Source organism: Mytilus trossulus, chromosome 11, assembly GCF_036588685.1.
Source record: "Mytilus trossulus isolate FHL-02 chromosome 11, PNRI_Mtr1.1.1.hap1, whole genome shotgun sequence".
Taxonomy (NCBI): domain Eukaryota; kingdom Metazoa; phylum Mollusca; class Bivalvia; order Mytilida; family Mytilidae; genus Mytilus; species Mytilus trossulus.
In genome coordinates, this window is record NC_086383.1 from 19,082,119 (window position 1) to 19,099,195 (window position 17,077).

Below are 17,077 nucleotides of genomic sequence, written 5' to 3' on the forward strand. Positions count from 1 at the left end.
CATAAATAAAAAGAAAATTTCTTCAAACATTTTTTTGAGAGGATTAATATTCAACAGCATAGTGAATTGCTCAAAGGCAAAACAAAAATTTTAAGTTCATTAGACCACATTCATTCTGTGTCAGAAACCTATGCTGTGTCAACTATTTAATCACAATCAAAATTTAGAGCTGAATCCAGCTTGAATGGTGTGTCCATACTTGCCCCAACCGTTCAGGGTTCAACCTTTGCGGTCGTATAAAGCTGCGCCCTGCGGAGCATCTGGTTAGAATTCATTTGCCTTCTTGGAGTCTCTTAATAAAAAAAAAAGGTGAACTCCACAACCACTTAATAATTCAAACGATATTTATCTAAGGAACAATTGAAAAACAGCTGCCATATTATAAAATATGACAAAATTAGGTGGGCAACCCAAACATATATAAGATGGTAATGCGATAATCCAAAAATTAATGCTATAAAAAATCATTTCTTCGTTAAACATTTTGATTTTAACAAACCAAGGCTCATCCTTTGTATCTGCATTATGTATTTCCACACGAGTACATGATTAACACCAATTTGAGCAACATATTTCACCTTTTTTATATCGAAAATTTTTGCGGAATGAAAGATTTCTTTTGCTTTCTAATTTAACGACTTCTTCAGGCAGCTTGCCGAGACATGGGAGCAGAGCTTGTAACTATTTATTCAGAAGATGAAAATAACTATATCATAGAAAGGGCCAAGATCATGAACTCAGGTAACACCATTACAATATTATGAGGGTTTTGATTTAGGGTCCTTTTTTTGTTTTTCTTCATTATACCAATTATCTCTATTCTTTATCTATTTTGCTCATTATTTTCTATCATTTATATTTCAGCACACCATTATCATGATTATTCCCCATTCTAAATGTGTTTGTCTATTTTTCTGTACTCTTATTTTTTTAGCTCTTTATTCTGCAATTACTCTCCATTAGAAACTATATAGTAAACCCAATCCAGACCCATGTTATCTTAAATGCTTGTGAATTATGTTTTCTTTTGTTTCTTTACTTTTTATTTGAACGAATAGTAACACTTTATCTGAACTTTCCCAACTTCGCAGTTTCTTTGTCTATGGTTATACAAGATACATAATAACCTCCGGTCTCAATAGAAATGCATGATTCGAAGCGTAGATTATTGAGAGTGCGACAAAGACTGCAGGTACTAGGACTCTTGAACAACTCTTTAGCGGATTCATAGGTGGCTTGTTAAAAGGTTCAATAGATGTTATGGAAATAACAATCAATTTAGTAGTAGTGGTGTTATATCCTTAGTATATATTTGCTATAGTAAACCTTGCGGACGGTATTTATATTTTAATACCATTAATTAAGTAAGCTCGATTAAAAATAGGAAGATGTGAACAATTAATATTTTCTAAAATAATAATGATTATGATAAAAGCCTAAACTGTGTTCGACATTATATGTTCACTTTGATATTGCTTCTGAAATTTCATAGATTTCACCTATACTGTAAATTGGCCCCATTCTATACACTTGTTCATTGAAAAACTGTTATTGCGAACCAAATGAAACTTTTCCTCAGAGAGATCACCAATTGGTCAACCTATTGAAACTTTTCCTCAGAGTGATCTCCTATAGGTCAACATATTGAAACTTTTCCTCAGAGTGATCTCCTAAAGGTCAACATATTGAAACTTTTCCTCAGCGTGATCTCCTATTGGTCAACCTATTGAAACTTTTCCTCAGAGTGATCTCCTATTTGTCAACATATTGAAACTTTTCCTCAGAGTGATCTCCTATAGGTCAACATATTGAAACTTTTCCTCAGAGTGATCTCCTATTGGTCAACCTATTGAAACTTTTCCTCAGAGTGATCAATTATTGGTCAACCTATTGAAAGTTTTTCTCAGAGTGATCTCCTATTGGTCAACCTATTGAAACTTTTCCTCAGAGTGATCTCCTATTGGTCAACCTATTGAAACTTTTCCTCAGAGTGATCTCCTATAGGTCAACATATTGAAACTTTTCCTCAGAGTGATCTCCTATTGGTCAACATATCGAAACTTTTTCTCAGAGTGATCTCCTATTGGTCAACATATTGAAACTTTTTCTCAGAGTGATCTCTTATAGGTCAACATATTGAAACTTTTCCTCAGAGTGATCTACTATTGGTCAACATATTGAAACTTTTCCTCAGAGTGATCTCTTATAGGTCAACATATTGAAACTTTTCCTCAGAGTGATCCATTATTGGTCAACCTATTGAAACTTTTCCTCAGAGTGACCTCCTATCGGTCAACATATTGAAACTTTTCCTCAAAGTGATCTCCTATTGGTCAACTTATTCAAACTATTCCTCAGAGTGATCTCCTATTGGTCCACATATTGAAACTTTTCCTCAGAGTGATCTCCTATAGGTCAACATATTGAAACTTTTCCTCAGAGTGATCTACTATTGGTCAACATATTGAAACTTTTCCTCAGAGTGATCTCCTATTGGTCAACCTATTGAAACTTTTGTCAGTTCTTTTGTCCCATTTTTTAAATACAATGGTTATTGTGTTCTGTGTAGCTATACACTTGTTCATTGAAAAACTGTTATTGCGAACCAAAATGAAACTTTTCCTCAGAGAGATCACCAATTGGTCAACATATTGAAACTTTTCCTCAGAGTGATCTCCTATTGGTCAACATATTGAAACTTTTCCTCAGATTGATCTCCTATTTGTCAACCTATTGAAACTTTTCTCAGAGTGATCTCCTATTGGTCAACATATTGAAACTTTTCCTCAGTGTGATCTCCTATTGGTCAACCTATTGAAACTTTTGTCAGTTCTTTTGTCCCATTTTTTAAATACAATGGTTATTGTGTTCTGTGTAGTTATTCACTGGGACCTTTAAATTTCTTTCAGGAGAAATCCATCACTCATTGATTTGTTTACCTGAGTAAAATAAATATATCTTCTAAAAAGTTGTAAATCTGTGTAGTTATTCACTGGGACTTTTTAATTTCTTCCAGGAGAAATCCATTACTCATTGATTAGTTTACCAGAGTAAAATAAAAATATCTTCTAAATAGTTGTAAATACATGTTTCAACACACAAAACTGCATGTGATGTTGTATTTATCTAATATCAAACTGTTTTCAATCTGTTCAATATGGACACTTATTTAATCATAAAAAAAGTTGATACCAGTAAATCAATTACTATAAAGGTCAATATACAGTTTTTTAAACAACATATATAAGTCTATGCAGAAAAGCAATATTTTAATCTTCCCTATTTTTAATAAAATAAACACTGGCTATGAAATCTATATTACCAACTCCAACTATACTAATGCAACACACTTCATAACATCAATTCCGTCAGCATTTCAAATTCAACAATCAATTAAAACCATCTGAAATGTTTTAGATTTCTGGTTAGGAGCCAATGACAGAGTACTGGAGGGAACATTTGTCTGGGGAGATAGTTCTGATCCAGTGATCATACATAACTGGCGTTATTTGGAACCGAATGGTGGTACTGAGGAAAATTGTGTTTACATTACTAAAACATATAATTTTTATTGGGGTGATTTAAGATGTTCTACAAGTTTACCCTACATATGTGAACACGCGTAAGTATCATTTTATACATTTCTCAAGATACATTTTTTTATGAGTTTTGATTAATATTTTAAACCATAATGTATTTTTTTTTGTTTTTTGTAATCCCTTCTCTTTTAGATTTAATCAAGCGTCCTTGTGATCGTAAGTACTAAATTAAAATCCCCAATGATGGCGTTGTTGAATAGACAACTTATGAGTTCTTTGCATTTCTGTAAAAAAAACTTTGGTTTTAGGGAACATCATTCGTGCGTTTAGAGGCGTTGTCTCTTCCGTTCCTATGTTGAGTGATTGGTTGAAAAAATAAGGCTATATTGCACGAATTATTTGGCAAATTCAATTCTTATAATTTTAAATAAGCATTTCTGTCATTATAGGGAAATGTTATCAAATACCGGAAAACAAATTATTTCTAGTTCATCCTGTATAATGGAGACCACAAAGACGCTTGATGAACTTAAATAGTGCTGGGATACAGGCGGTCCCCTCTATCTGAGAAATGACGTCATAAAGGCTATAAATTTGACGACTTTTGCCGGTGAAGGAAATAACACAAACGTGGTCTATTAAATTTCATCATGAGACTATTTTTAGTTTTCTTGAATAACAATAACGAAACAATGTGTTGCATCAGATGGACATTTTGACACTAAATGACTCATTAGCGATGATCGAGGCCAAAATATTTGAAAATCCAAAACTCATTAAAAATTCGCAGAGCTTTTAACCTTAAAAGGGCAAAAAGGATGACCAAAGATGGTCAAGAAATCTGAGGGTATTGTTCAATAATTGCAAATAAAATTGAGAATGGAAATGGGGAATGTGTCAAAGAGACAACAACCCGACCAAATAAAAAACAACAGCAGAAGGTCACCAACAGGTCTTCAATGTAGCGAGAAACTCCCGCACCCGGAGGCATCCCTTAGCTGGCCCCTAAACAAACATATACATAAACATAAAAAGCTGTTCTTAGCTAGACTGTTGTTGTACCATGCATATTATGACTGTGCTTTCTAACTAAAATATATTACCATTTGTTAGACGTCGACTCGTCCTGTTGACAGCTTAACCGAGCAGGTTATGCATTGCTTGCTTTACGTTTACAATTTCTGTTCGAAGGGCAGGTTAGTGAGCATAAAAAAACTGGTTTAAGGGGGTAGACCTTGGTTCAGGGAGATAACTCTTTTAATCAGTTATGCGTTTGTAGAAGTCAAGTGTCATCAGTGTATTGTAAGCATTTACCTGAAACAGATTGGAAATTATCTATGTAACCTAGAAGTTTAGAATATATTTATGAAAATGGTTGACACAAACGTACTGATGATTTTAAGAGTTATTTCCCTTAACCTAGGTCTACCTCCTTAACCGAGCAGGTTATGCATTACTTGCTTTACGTTCACAATTTGTGTTCGAAGATTAGTGAGCATAAAAAAACTGGTTTAACATCATCACATTGCATGCCAGTTTAAAATCAGACAGTCTGTATTTGTTGTATTAAAATATGTACTAGTTTTTGAATTTTGGGAACATTTTATTTTGCTGTTAGTCTTATTTGAGTAGATAATTATAAATTGTTCTTTGAAAAAGGTATGTTAGAGTTTGAATGCTTTTGTTTGTTGCCTTAACTAAGGAATTCAATCAAAATCTATGCGGACGTCTGCACAACTTTCTGAACATTTTGTTCCTGACCAGCGTTCGTCTTACTGTATGGATTTTAACGTGCTTGTGTACAATGATGCATATGATACTAAAAGAAAATTCAAACTTATACATTTGAAGACAAAAATAAAACGAACAAAAACAAGTTTCGGTATGGCCAAATGAATTTTAATCCACAGCCTCCCCCTGTTGAGGTGAGCACGCTTTATATAGACCACCAATGCAGTTTGCAGTTATTTGGCCACCTGAATTCAATGTGATACAAGTGAAATACTTTGTGTTTTATGAAACCTTCAATTGTTATGATTTCAAGACTGTTCCATTTAAAAACAATGTTGGTCAATCGCAGGTTTATGCAACCGATGGTTATATCAAGAGATTTCATAAAAAAAATAAAAAAATACTCAATGTCTGAAGATATTGATTCTTTTCTATTTTCATAGTTTAAAATCCTTTTAAACGCTAAATGTAAGTTACTTAAAATGAAGTGTAATTGTAATTTTTATTTCAATTACATGCAAGTAGTATAGTTTATGAATACAGACTGTGAAGAAGGAAGATAATGTTGATTGGTTGGTGATTCCTTGTCACTTTTAGTCTTTCAGATTGTCCACTTGGATGGGTGATCCCTGAAAATATGACTTCAAGCTCCTGCTATTTATTCAGTACAGATAGTAAGAATTGGGAAAGTGCACAGGTGATATAAGATATTTAAGGCAACAGCATTTCAAATTAAGGCAATATGTGTTAAAATAAGTATAACGGATTAAGAACACAAATTTAAGTTACAAAACAAACTGAGAGAGACCTGATATATCTATGAGGTAGGCGTCCAGTCCCATGCACGAATAAACTCAACAAAATTATAATTTGTTACGATACACATGCGTTTCGTCTACATAAAATTCTTCAATAGTGCACGAATCAACAATATAACGACAAATCTGACTATTCGGTATGGCCTTTACTCATTGTTGAAGGACGTACAGTGACCTATAGTTGTTAATGTCTTTGTCATTTTGTGGACAGTTGTCTCATTGGCAATCATACCACATCTTCTTTTTTACATACTGACATCATTGTATGTACAAACATCCATCCGCGGATAATCTTTGACAGGATTGCTGTTACGATGATGCAATCGACAATATATTTGTTGAGTTTGGAGGGTTCATATTTCAACAGATAATAGGTATTCCAATGGGTACTAATTGTGCACCCCTACTAGCCGATTTGTTTTTGTACTCGTATGAATAAGAATTCATTTTAATCCTTCTAAAAGATAACAGATAAAGAAAAAAAGTACCTTGCGAAAATCTTTAATTTCAATTTCCGATATATTGATGATGTCCTATCACTAAATAACCCATATTTCAGCCAATACTTGCATCTCATATATTCCAGCGAACTTAAAATTAAGGTTACTATTGATGCTAGAAGGACTGCTTTATACCTTGATCTTTTCCTAAATATTGACAGAGATGGACGACTCCACACGAAAATCTATGTGATATATGATCCATCAAAACCATATGAACTTAATACAAGTGGAGACCATAAATCAACCGATCATAAAGAAATTGCTAATACGTTCAATAACTATTTCACCTCATGTGTTGAAAAATTAAGGCATAGCAGGGCACCACGCAACTCTAATTTTAATACTCTGACAAACTATGTACAAAGAAATTTTTGAAAAAAGGCATAATAAATCATCATTCCTCCAGTAAAAGTTTCAGAACTATTTGCTGAAATAACTAAAATAGATGTTAAGACAGCTTGTGGTTCTGACAATATAGGTCCAAAGGTTTTAAAACTGAGTGCTTCTTCCATAGCATCTTCCTTAATATACATTTTTAATCGAATGGTTGTTACTGGTATTTATCCATCTGTTTTAAAAAATGCCAAAGTTGCTCCAATTTTCAAATCTGGTGCAAAAAATGTAGCTAGCAATTAAAGACCAATATCTGTTTTGCCAACATTATCAAAATTAATAGAGACATGTATCTAAACATCTGTATAAATATTTGACAAAGTTTGATATTTTACACCCTTCTCAGTCTGGTTTTAGACCCAACCATTCATGTCAAACTACCCTCATTAATGTTAATATTATTGATAAATAGCTACATGAAATGAATATTGCAAATATCAATTTTGCAGTCCTCTTGGAATATAAGAAAGCTTTAGATGGTGTTGATCATGACAAACTTCTGTTAGGTGGAACAAATATACATTGACACCATGAAAATACTGTTGAATTTTTTAAATCACATATAGTTGAAAGAATACAGCAAGTCCATATAAATAATCAGTTTTCTCATATTTTTTTTTTTAATTTTGGTGTTCCACAGGGCTCAATACTTGGTCCCATTTTGTTTGTTTTGATCCTAAATGATCTTCTACTTCACATCAAAAACTGTCATACAGGCTTGTGTGCTGATGACACAACTATGCATACATCAGGAAAGACTATTGCTGATATGCAATTAATAGTACAAGATGATCTCCAATGTGTTGAAAAATGGTGTCATGAAAATAGCATGTTCATAAATTCGGATAAGACGAAATGTATGGTTGTAGGTATAAGACAAAGGTTGCGTTTAAATCAAGCAGAACCAGTTCTAACTATTGAGAATAATATTCTTCAAAAATCATCAATTGAAAAACTTTTAGGTGTTAGAATTGACTCTAGTCTGTCCTGGACAGGCCATATTAATTACTTATGTTCATCAATTTCAGCTAAACTTTTTTTACTCTCTAAAATCAAGAAATTTCTAAATATTGATATAAGAAAATTATTTTATATTCTCCCACTGATAGATTATTGTTGTATTCTTTGGAGTGGTTGTGCTAAAAATAAGCTAGTCAGAATAATAAAATTGCAGAAAAGATCTGCAAGAATTATTTTAGATGCTGATCCACTTTCATCATCAGCTCCACTGTTTAAACAGCTTGGATGGATGACAGTAGAGAACATAATCTCATACCACAAATCAGTTTTGATGCAGAAATGCTTTAAAAATAAAGCCCCTGTATATCTCACTGAAAAACTTAAACAAATGCCAGAAATAAACCATTATTGATGGAGAAATGCCTCTTGCAAAAAATTACAAGTTCCAAAAGCCAAAACAGAGCTTTATAAAAAATCTTTTATATATTCAGGATCTATTTTATGGAATAATTTACCAATATCCCTGAAAAAATCAACATCAAGTACAAGGTCATACAAAAAAGATTTAAAAAATTACTTGTTGGAACATTAAGAAGCTGTGTGTTTTTTATATGCATAATAATTTACACACACTTACTCAAACTTTTTATTGTTGATGTTTTTTATAATGTACATATATGTCATATATGAATTTGTAATTTTTCCTGTTTTGGAAATTGTATACTTCATGACAATTTTTAATTTCATTATTCATGTATGTGTGTCTGTTTGATATTTTGTAATTGTTTGTTGTATTTCATTGTATTTCACGAGGGCCTCAGGGAAGATTAGCTTTATAGCTAACCGTGTAACCCTCTTTAAATAAAGAATTATTATTAATATTATTATTATTATGATAAACGGCACGATTTCAACTTCCCAATTATCAATCTCCCATTTCTCAGCAGTAACATACCCTCTACCCCTTCGTATGGTGTTCACATATATCAATTAATACGTTATTCTCGTGCATATTCACACTATACGGACTTTATATACAGGAGTGTGCTCCTAACGCCGAAACTACTCCAACAATATTATGAGGAGGACAGATAAAAAAAAAATGACACTACGTAAGTTTTTCGAACACCATCACGAATTGGTTGGTCCATACGATGTATCTTTGTCCAAACTAACTATGGACATTTCTTTCACGTGTTAGATTGTGGTTTGTAATTACGTCGTCTAATCTATTCATTTGCCGAACGTGACTTATTCCCGATTGTGACTGTTTTGCTGAGTGTAAATTCGAATTGCTTTAAAACGTGACACGGTACTTATTCATCCCAAATTAATTTGTTGGGTTTTGATGTTGTGTTTGTTGTTGTCATCGGATTTTTTTATAATGTTTTAACGTTTGTAGTTGTAAAACTTATTTTTTCTGTTGTATTTTTGTGTTGTATTGAAGAATAACCACCCATACATTTCATTTGGTAGATTTAATTTTGCATGTTTTGGATCAACGAAATTTACACCATATATTTGGTTTACAGTTTGATCAGAAAAAACAACCACACAAGAGCTAAATAATACAATTAATTATCTCATTACTACTTCAATAATATAACTTAGATGAGTCATACAAATCTAATCTTGAATTTCATCCAAATTCTCCTAATTTTTGGAACACGTTTTAGAAATTTATATGTGACGTCACTTTGGGCGTTGCATTGACTATGGCTTACAGGGCTGTGATTTTGTAATGCATTCGTTTTTTATTCTATAGCTAGTCACCACTTCAGTTTACTCATGTTTATCTATTATATAGTCATTTTATAAAATTTACTGTTTCCAATTTATGTATTATTCTTGATAGTTATGATGTTTTTACCCCAAGCAGATAATCCTGGCCTAACAGCTTTTTGGAACTTTTGGTCCTCGGTGACCTTCAACTTGGTAGTTGTTATGACTTTCAAACTTTTTACATCCGAGCATAGTTTTGTGTAGACGTAGCGCGCGACTGGTGTAAAAAAATATTTTTTACCGGTCACCTTTGGATGGCTATTATTCGTTTGTTTTTTTTATTTATTTTATCCCTGTCGTGTAATGTTGTCATTTTGATGTTAGAATTAACACTGTCATTAAAGCGGGATATTTGGCATGCCGCAAAACCAGGTTCAACCAATTATTTTTTCATTAAAATGCCTTGCATCAAGTCAGGAAAATGGCCATTGTTGCGTTATAGTTCGTTTCTGTGTCTGGTACTTTTCGGTGTGGTGTATCTGTTGTGTCGTAGTTCACTTCTATTTGATACGTTTGTCTCAGTTTATGACAGCGGTATACTACTGTTGCCTTCATTTACGACAATTAGAACATATAAAAGAGGGACGACAGATACCAAAGGGACAGTCAAACTCGTAAATCTAAAACAAACTGACAACGCCATGGCTAAAAATGAAAAAGACAAACAGAAAAACAATAGTACACATGACACAACCTAGAAAACTAAAGAATAAACAACACTCTGTCGTCATTTTTAGATATTCCCTAACGTTTTGAATTTGGTAAAAATTTCGAAAGGGTGAATTCAACTTCACTTATTGGAACTCTTTGTTTATAAGCTAAATTTAATAAGAAATTTGTTAGACTTAATTGAGACAGAGAATCAGGTTTCTATATTGGGATATTTGTCAACGGAAGTCAAGCAAGTAGGATTCAATTAATCGTCCTATAATTATAGATTGAATGCCATAACAATGGAGCAGACCTTGTAGCTATTAACTCAATGGAGGAAATGCTTTATATTAAGGAACAAGCGAAAGACAGGAATTCACGTAAGAATTTTCTATTACAGATCAATTATTGGCTGGTATGTGGGTATACTACAACATTAAAGCAACTCTACAAAAAATTAAAAAAAAGTAACCAAGGTGGTACCCAAGAGGTGACACCAAATATTTGCTGTCGTTTTATTTCTTTGATTTCTTTTTTATGGTGAAACAAAGCCTGCAAAATATAAAAAATCTTAGAATTCTTACCGAGGCTTTCAGCACATTTTCAGTTTAAAACCCCCCTTAAATCAAAGATATAGCAATGCATGACTTTAAGATTGGTAAATAAATGGCTGTTTTACTTTTACTTGCACTATGTTGTGTAAATTAATTGAAAGCGGTCCAAAACGGACAACGCACACACTTTGTCATCCCCGAACATAATGCCATTTCAAGTCAATATAAGTGCGTTATTCTAAGAACTCTTTATCTGTATTTCTTGTGACCAACTTTTTTTTAATAGTAACTTATTTCATTGGATATATAGCATTTTGACAAACACTTACTTTTGATCACTGAGAAGCCTAACATTAACCTACCGATAGAGCGTAATTTAAACGTTCAACTGATGTTTACGGAGTACTCTTCCTGTAGTGTTATGCACCACCTTAAAGAATAATAGAAGTCTCGAGTTCACAGGAGACGCATCAACTCCAAAAACGTATGGCATGTTCTATTACTGATGATTCATAATTTTTGTTCGTGGGATACCAATTTTCGTGGTTTTCATAGGAATAGGTAACCCTCGAATTTGAATGTTTTTCAAAATACAAACTTTGTATACGCTTGCATGCAAACTCTGGCAAAACCACGAAATCGAATATCCAGGAAAGTACCATTTATCATAAATCCAAAATAATTGGTATACACGCAAATAACCTAATGAGTTTTGAACAGCGGTATACTACTGTTACCTTTATATTATATACCAATTAATACGTTGATTATGTCAAAATCTGTAATGTTATTTTTCATACGTTTCAATACATAAACAAGATAGGTATAAAATCCATTTTCAGATTTTTGGCTAGGAGCCAATGACAGACTGAACGAGGGAATATTCGTATGGGGAGATCATAATGAAACTTTGTCCGTAGCTGATTGGCTGGTATTCCTTCCAAACGGCGGCACAAATGAAAATTGTATATATATTAGTAAAACTTTCCGTTTCAATTGGTTTGACATTACATGTTCAAACAGTAATCCTTTCATCTGTAAACAAGGGTAAGTTCAAACAATTTATCATCTTGATTCAAAATGAAATTTGTTACTAGTTGTAACCGTAGATCGGTAAAAAAAAATGAGGTAGAATGATTTCCACTAAAAACATCCATCAAACAGAGTCAAAATCACGCCGATTTCAGCAATTTTAGGTTGTCGTTTGGCCTTCAACAATGAGCAGAATCCATAACGTGATGTATGCTATGAATGCTCCTGCATGACATTTCAAACGAAAAAAAAGCTGCTTGATTTATTACAAAACAATATAGGAAAAACAAATATGACATACAGTAATCAACGACAACCACTGAATCATAGCCTCCTGAATTGGAACAGGCACGAATGGATTTTTCCGGGGTCAAACATGCTGATAAACGAACAACCCTGACCTAGCCTGCGACAGTGGTGTATCAATTAAATCAATGTAAATATCTCTTGAAAATGTCTTGAACCACCAGATTGACAAAAAGCACCAATACAACTAGAATAAAGTCAAAAGACACAAAGTGACGATCCGAGAAAACTATAATTTACTACATGTTAGTTTAAAGCCAGTAGCAACTACTTTAATGAGTATGTTCCGGACCATATGAGTATTTGGACCATACGCGTATGGTCATGACCATATGCGTATACTCATATGGTCCGACCATACGCGTATGGTCCGACCGTACGCGTATGGTCGGACCATATTAGTATATACTCGTTTGGTTATAAACGGGCCGGACCATATTAGTATTTGGACCATATAGGTATATTTTTCCAAAGTATGCGTGAGAAAACTGTATAAAATAACAATGATTGCTACATGCAATTGTATTATTTACAATTGAAATAACATTAAATATTGGTGGCAAAGCTAGTTTTCTCGCATTATTATGCGTAGGGTGACACTAACGTCAACATGGTATAGCTTTTCTTGGTCCCGGGTCATTCCGATGTGTCTACGGTGAAAACCCTCTAGATCTCTAATATCGTAAAATGACTGTTCAAAGTACATCATATCACTAGACAACAGCTATAAATAATAAACTAGTGTCCTTGCCCGTGACGTCATTCATTTTTTTTAAAACAAAACACGTATAAGTATAAAAAAATATAAATATTGCACTGCTAATGCTAGTTAAATTAGGTTTCAAAAGTAAGCAATTTATTAGACTCTCCATCCTGTTGACTTTGACGTCAGGTTATAGTAAAACAGTTCATTAAAACATTTTCCCATTCACTCGTAATAACATATCGGTAATGAAAAAAAAATGTGTTTACTATAATTTTGACTAGTGATGAAATTTACTGTGTGAAACTGCTTATTTTATTTTGTTATTCTTGTTATTACTAATTTTTAATGAAAAAATGACCTTTGATAGTGTCTTTTTAATGACGTAACAACTAAAACGTTTATATAAAGAGGTAAGCATTTATGTACATGTTAATTACCCCGACCATACGCGTATGGTCCGACCATACGCGTATGGTCGGACCATATGAGTATATACCCATATGGTCATGACCATACGCGTATGGTCCAAATACTCATATGGTCCGGAACAAGTACATCATGTTATTCCAGACTATATAAATAATTATAAAGCATTCGACGTATTTAGTGCAAAAGACGTTTAAACAATCTGAGAAAAGCACTTGCTTGTAAAATGCAAAAATAATAGTACAACACATCGACGAAATGTGCAACCACAAGTCTTTATATCTATATAGCAGTACATAATGCATTAATATTAAGACGAATATTATAACTGATTCAAACAGTACGAGAAGATCTTCAAATGAACTCATCATAGATACCAGGATTGAAATTTTATATTAACGCCAGACGAGCGTTTCGTCTACAAAAGACTCATCAGTGACGCTAAAATGATTTTTTTTTAAATACAGGCAAAATAAAGTATGAAGTTGATGAGCATTGAGGATAAAAAAATTCCCAAAAGTTTTGCCAAATACAAGTTCATGTTCTTATTTCAAGAAGTTATATTAAGATGTTCAAAATTTTCAAGTTAAAGTTGACTTGTTTATATTGTCGGAAATAATTTTTTTCATGGCTCGATCTGAATATATAGTACAGTGGTCTGAAAATAATCTAGTTAGTTTCAAAAAGATGTAATCAATCGAAGAAAAAACTTTTGATATGTGATTTCATATATTTTGTTTTGTGTGTTTTATTAATCTATCAAAAACAATGATGACAAAAGAGTAATTTAATTAATAGTAGGTCGATTGACATATATTGATCTGGTGTTATATACAGTGAAAAAAATGGGAGCTGATATTTAAAACAAAATGACAAACAATAGTCCATAAGACATGACACAGGAACAAGAAGACAGATTAAGACACTACCATAAACTAGAGTGAACTCAGGCGACCTTGAAGAGTCAGCAGCTCCTACTTAACTGATGACACCCAACGTGTTACGCTTGTTGAGAAACGCTATTGTGTCAAAACAGTTGTATAAGCCTTTTATGTACACATATTCGTTTTTATACCGAGATTCTTGATGGCTGTTTTTACATTGATAAGTTGCTAATTTAACCATTTTAACTGGAGACTTTTGACTGAATTGCAACGAGTTTTTACATAAGGTAAAATCTGGACTGAAATTTATGACATAATTCTATTAGGGGTTATTCATCTTTGCTCTTCCTTTGTTGTTAATATGAGTACTATATGAGACTGTTATCAAAGACAGAGGGTTAGCGCTATAGAACCAGGTTCAATCCACCATTTTCTACATTTGAAAATGCCTGTACCAAGTCAGGACTATGACAGTTCTTGTCTATTCGTTTTTGATGCGTTTTGTTATTTGATTTTGCCATGTGATTATGGACTTTCCGAATTGATTTTCCTCTGAGTTCAGTATTTTTGTGATTTTACTTTTTTCTAGAACTATTCAGTGATATGTATGGGATGTCTTTTTTTTTTAAATATCTCAAAGTTTGAAATGAAACGAAAGCAAAAATGTGTAATAAAATCGGGTGCCTCAATATTTTTATGAAAGAAACACTAAATATATTCCGGTCGTCAGAACAGCTGTAAAAGGCAAACATAATACATCTCCGTATTTCATTTGTTTGTGAGTGAAGTAAGATTATTTTGAGATTTTGAGAAAAAATAACGATCCAATCGCCGTTTCAGAATCTAGTGCATCATGGGTAATGTTTTAAAAAGTGTACACCAAAACGTCCTGATTGGTTAAAATAAACTCATCATAGATACCAGGACCAAATTTTGTATATACGCCCCAAGCGCGTTTCGTCTACAAAAGACTCATCAGTGACGCTCGAATAAAAAAAAAGTTCAAAAGGCCAAATTAAAAATGTCTTAAAAAATGGAAATGTAACCAATGACGTGACGTTATTTTCATTTTGATGAAGAACAATGAAATTACCCATTATGCTTTGTATTCTGAAATGGCCGATTTGCAATGTATCAATCAAAATATCAGAGTAAAACTTTCCGATCTAACTGCTGAGTGATCATCATTTTACAGAAAGGTATATGAGCAAATAATGTAATAAATAAAATCTGGAGTTGTTTTTGATGTTTTCCTCATGAAAAAATTCTAAAACATAAATCTTGTAAATTAAATACAATTCATCTTTTTATATCTTAAGGAATAGTAAATATTGAAAAAACAAAAACAAAGCGAAAGAAACACGATGTCAAAAGAGAGTATCCTAAAATTGTGTGCATTTCATTGGACGAAAATAAAAGTTGTTGTGTGTAATCCATAAATCATTCAATCAATAATTAGTCATTTCTCAAAACTTGTTTTTCAGATTAAAATAGCAAACAGTTTAAGAAGATATGATGATGGTGATAAATGATGAAGACAGGCATTTAATCAATCAATGAAAAAAAAACCATATTCGATTGACTTTGTTAATTTTTGTGGTCTTCCCCTTTTTGAATATAGCTTGGAGATCGGTACTAATGTTTTACTTTTTTGAATAATTATTGTTTCTATACTTCAAACTATTTCCATGTTTTGATATTGATTTGATGTTCATATCTTTGAAATATAGTAAATGATACAATTTTGAATTTTCACTTCATCATTATGTTATTTATGTTATAAATATTCAAATTTCTGTCGTATTCTTCTTATCTTAGGATGCCCTAGTTTAACATTTCTAATGATATACGTGGTGTTTCGCACAATCATTTCGTCAACATGAAGCAATAATTGTTGATCTGGTCAAGCAATAATTGTTGATCTGGTCAAGCAATAATTGTTGATCTGGTCATGAACACCAATACTGTAATTTTATTTCTTTAAGTCGGTATTAAGTGTATTCTCCTACTCAGAACCTGTTCCCTATTCTATATCTCAATCTAGTAAAAAAAAAGAAGATCATCGCAGTGCTTGACAAATCATTAGGGTCATTGTGTTAATTATTCAATGTATTTCTATAATTATTTTTCTATTAAGTTAATGTCTCAAATGATTATTGTTCTAATTTTGCCATCGCTAGAGTATATATGCACAAGAATATACCACTTTTGCACCATTCAACCTGGTATTTTCCAAACCGTATATGCCTTGTTTTACCCCCTACGGAGACAGTGGTATATCCTTGTGCATGTATTCTCCAGCAATGATAAAAAAAAAAAAGAACGATCATCATTTGATAAATAAAAAAAAGAACACAAGAACAAAATAAAGATGTCAACTCGAGGAAGAATAACTAGTCGAGTACTCGTTGACTTTAGTGAGTGATATTCGAGAACTCGCTAAGTTAATGTCTACAAAATAGAACAACAAAATAATGCCCATTTTTCGTTATGTGGATTGGTGGACAATTAAACGAAAATTTCAGTAATATATATTCTTAAATAATTGATGTAGACAAAAAGGCTTACTTCTTATCCATTATTATAAGAAAATCGGATTATCCAAAACATAAATAAAACTTGTTTTGCTGTTTCTGCGACTGTACATTGCTTTCATCAGATCAAAGCAGTTTAAGAAAGGTGGCAAATTATTCTAATTTGAATGACAACAATGCGCAAGGCCATCCCCTTATTTGACATCAAGAATAACAAGATTGTTTTTGTTTCGGTAAATGTTGCCATTAGCCGTTCCT

General features: G+C 32.5%; 1 protein-coding gene across 1 annotated transcript; it reads left to right on the forward strand.

The window, feature by feature from the left end:
* Positions 1-644: 644 nt before the first annotated feature.
* LOC134689583 (C-type mannose receptor 2-like) lies at positions 645-15,882 on the forward strand. Its single transcript, XM_063549551.1, has 6 exons — positions 645-741; positions 3,418-3,622; positions 5,868-5,967; positions 10,664-10,757; positions 11,774-11,978; positions 15,770-15,882. Exons 1-6 carry the CDS (start codon positions 663-665, stop codon positions 15,777-15,779), a joined length of 693 nt encoding a protein of 230 aa, XP_063405621.1. The 5' UTR covers positions 645-662; the 3' UTR covers positions 15,780-15,882.
* The last annotated feature ends 1,195 nt before the right edge of the window (positions 15,883-17,077 follow it).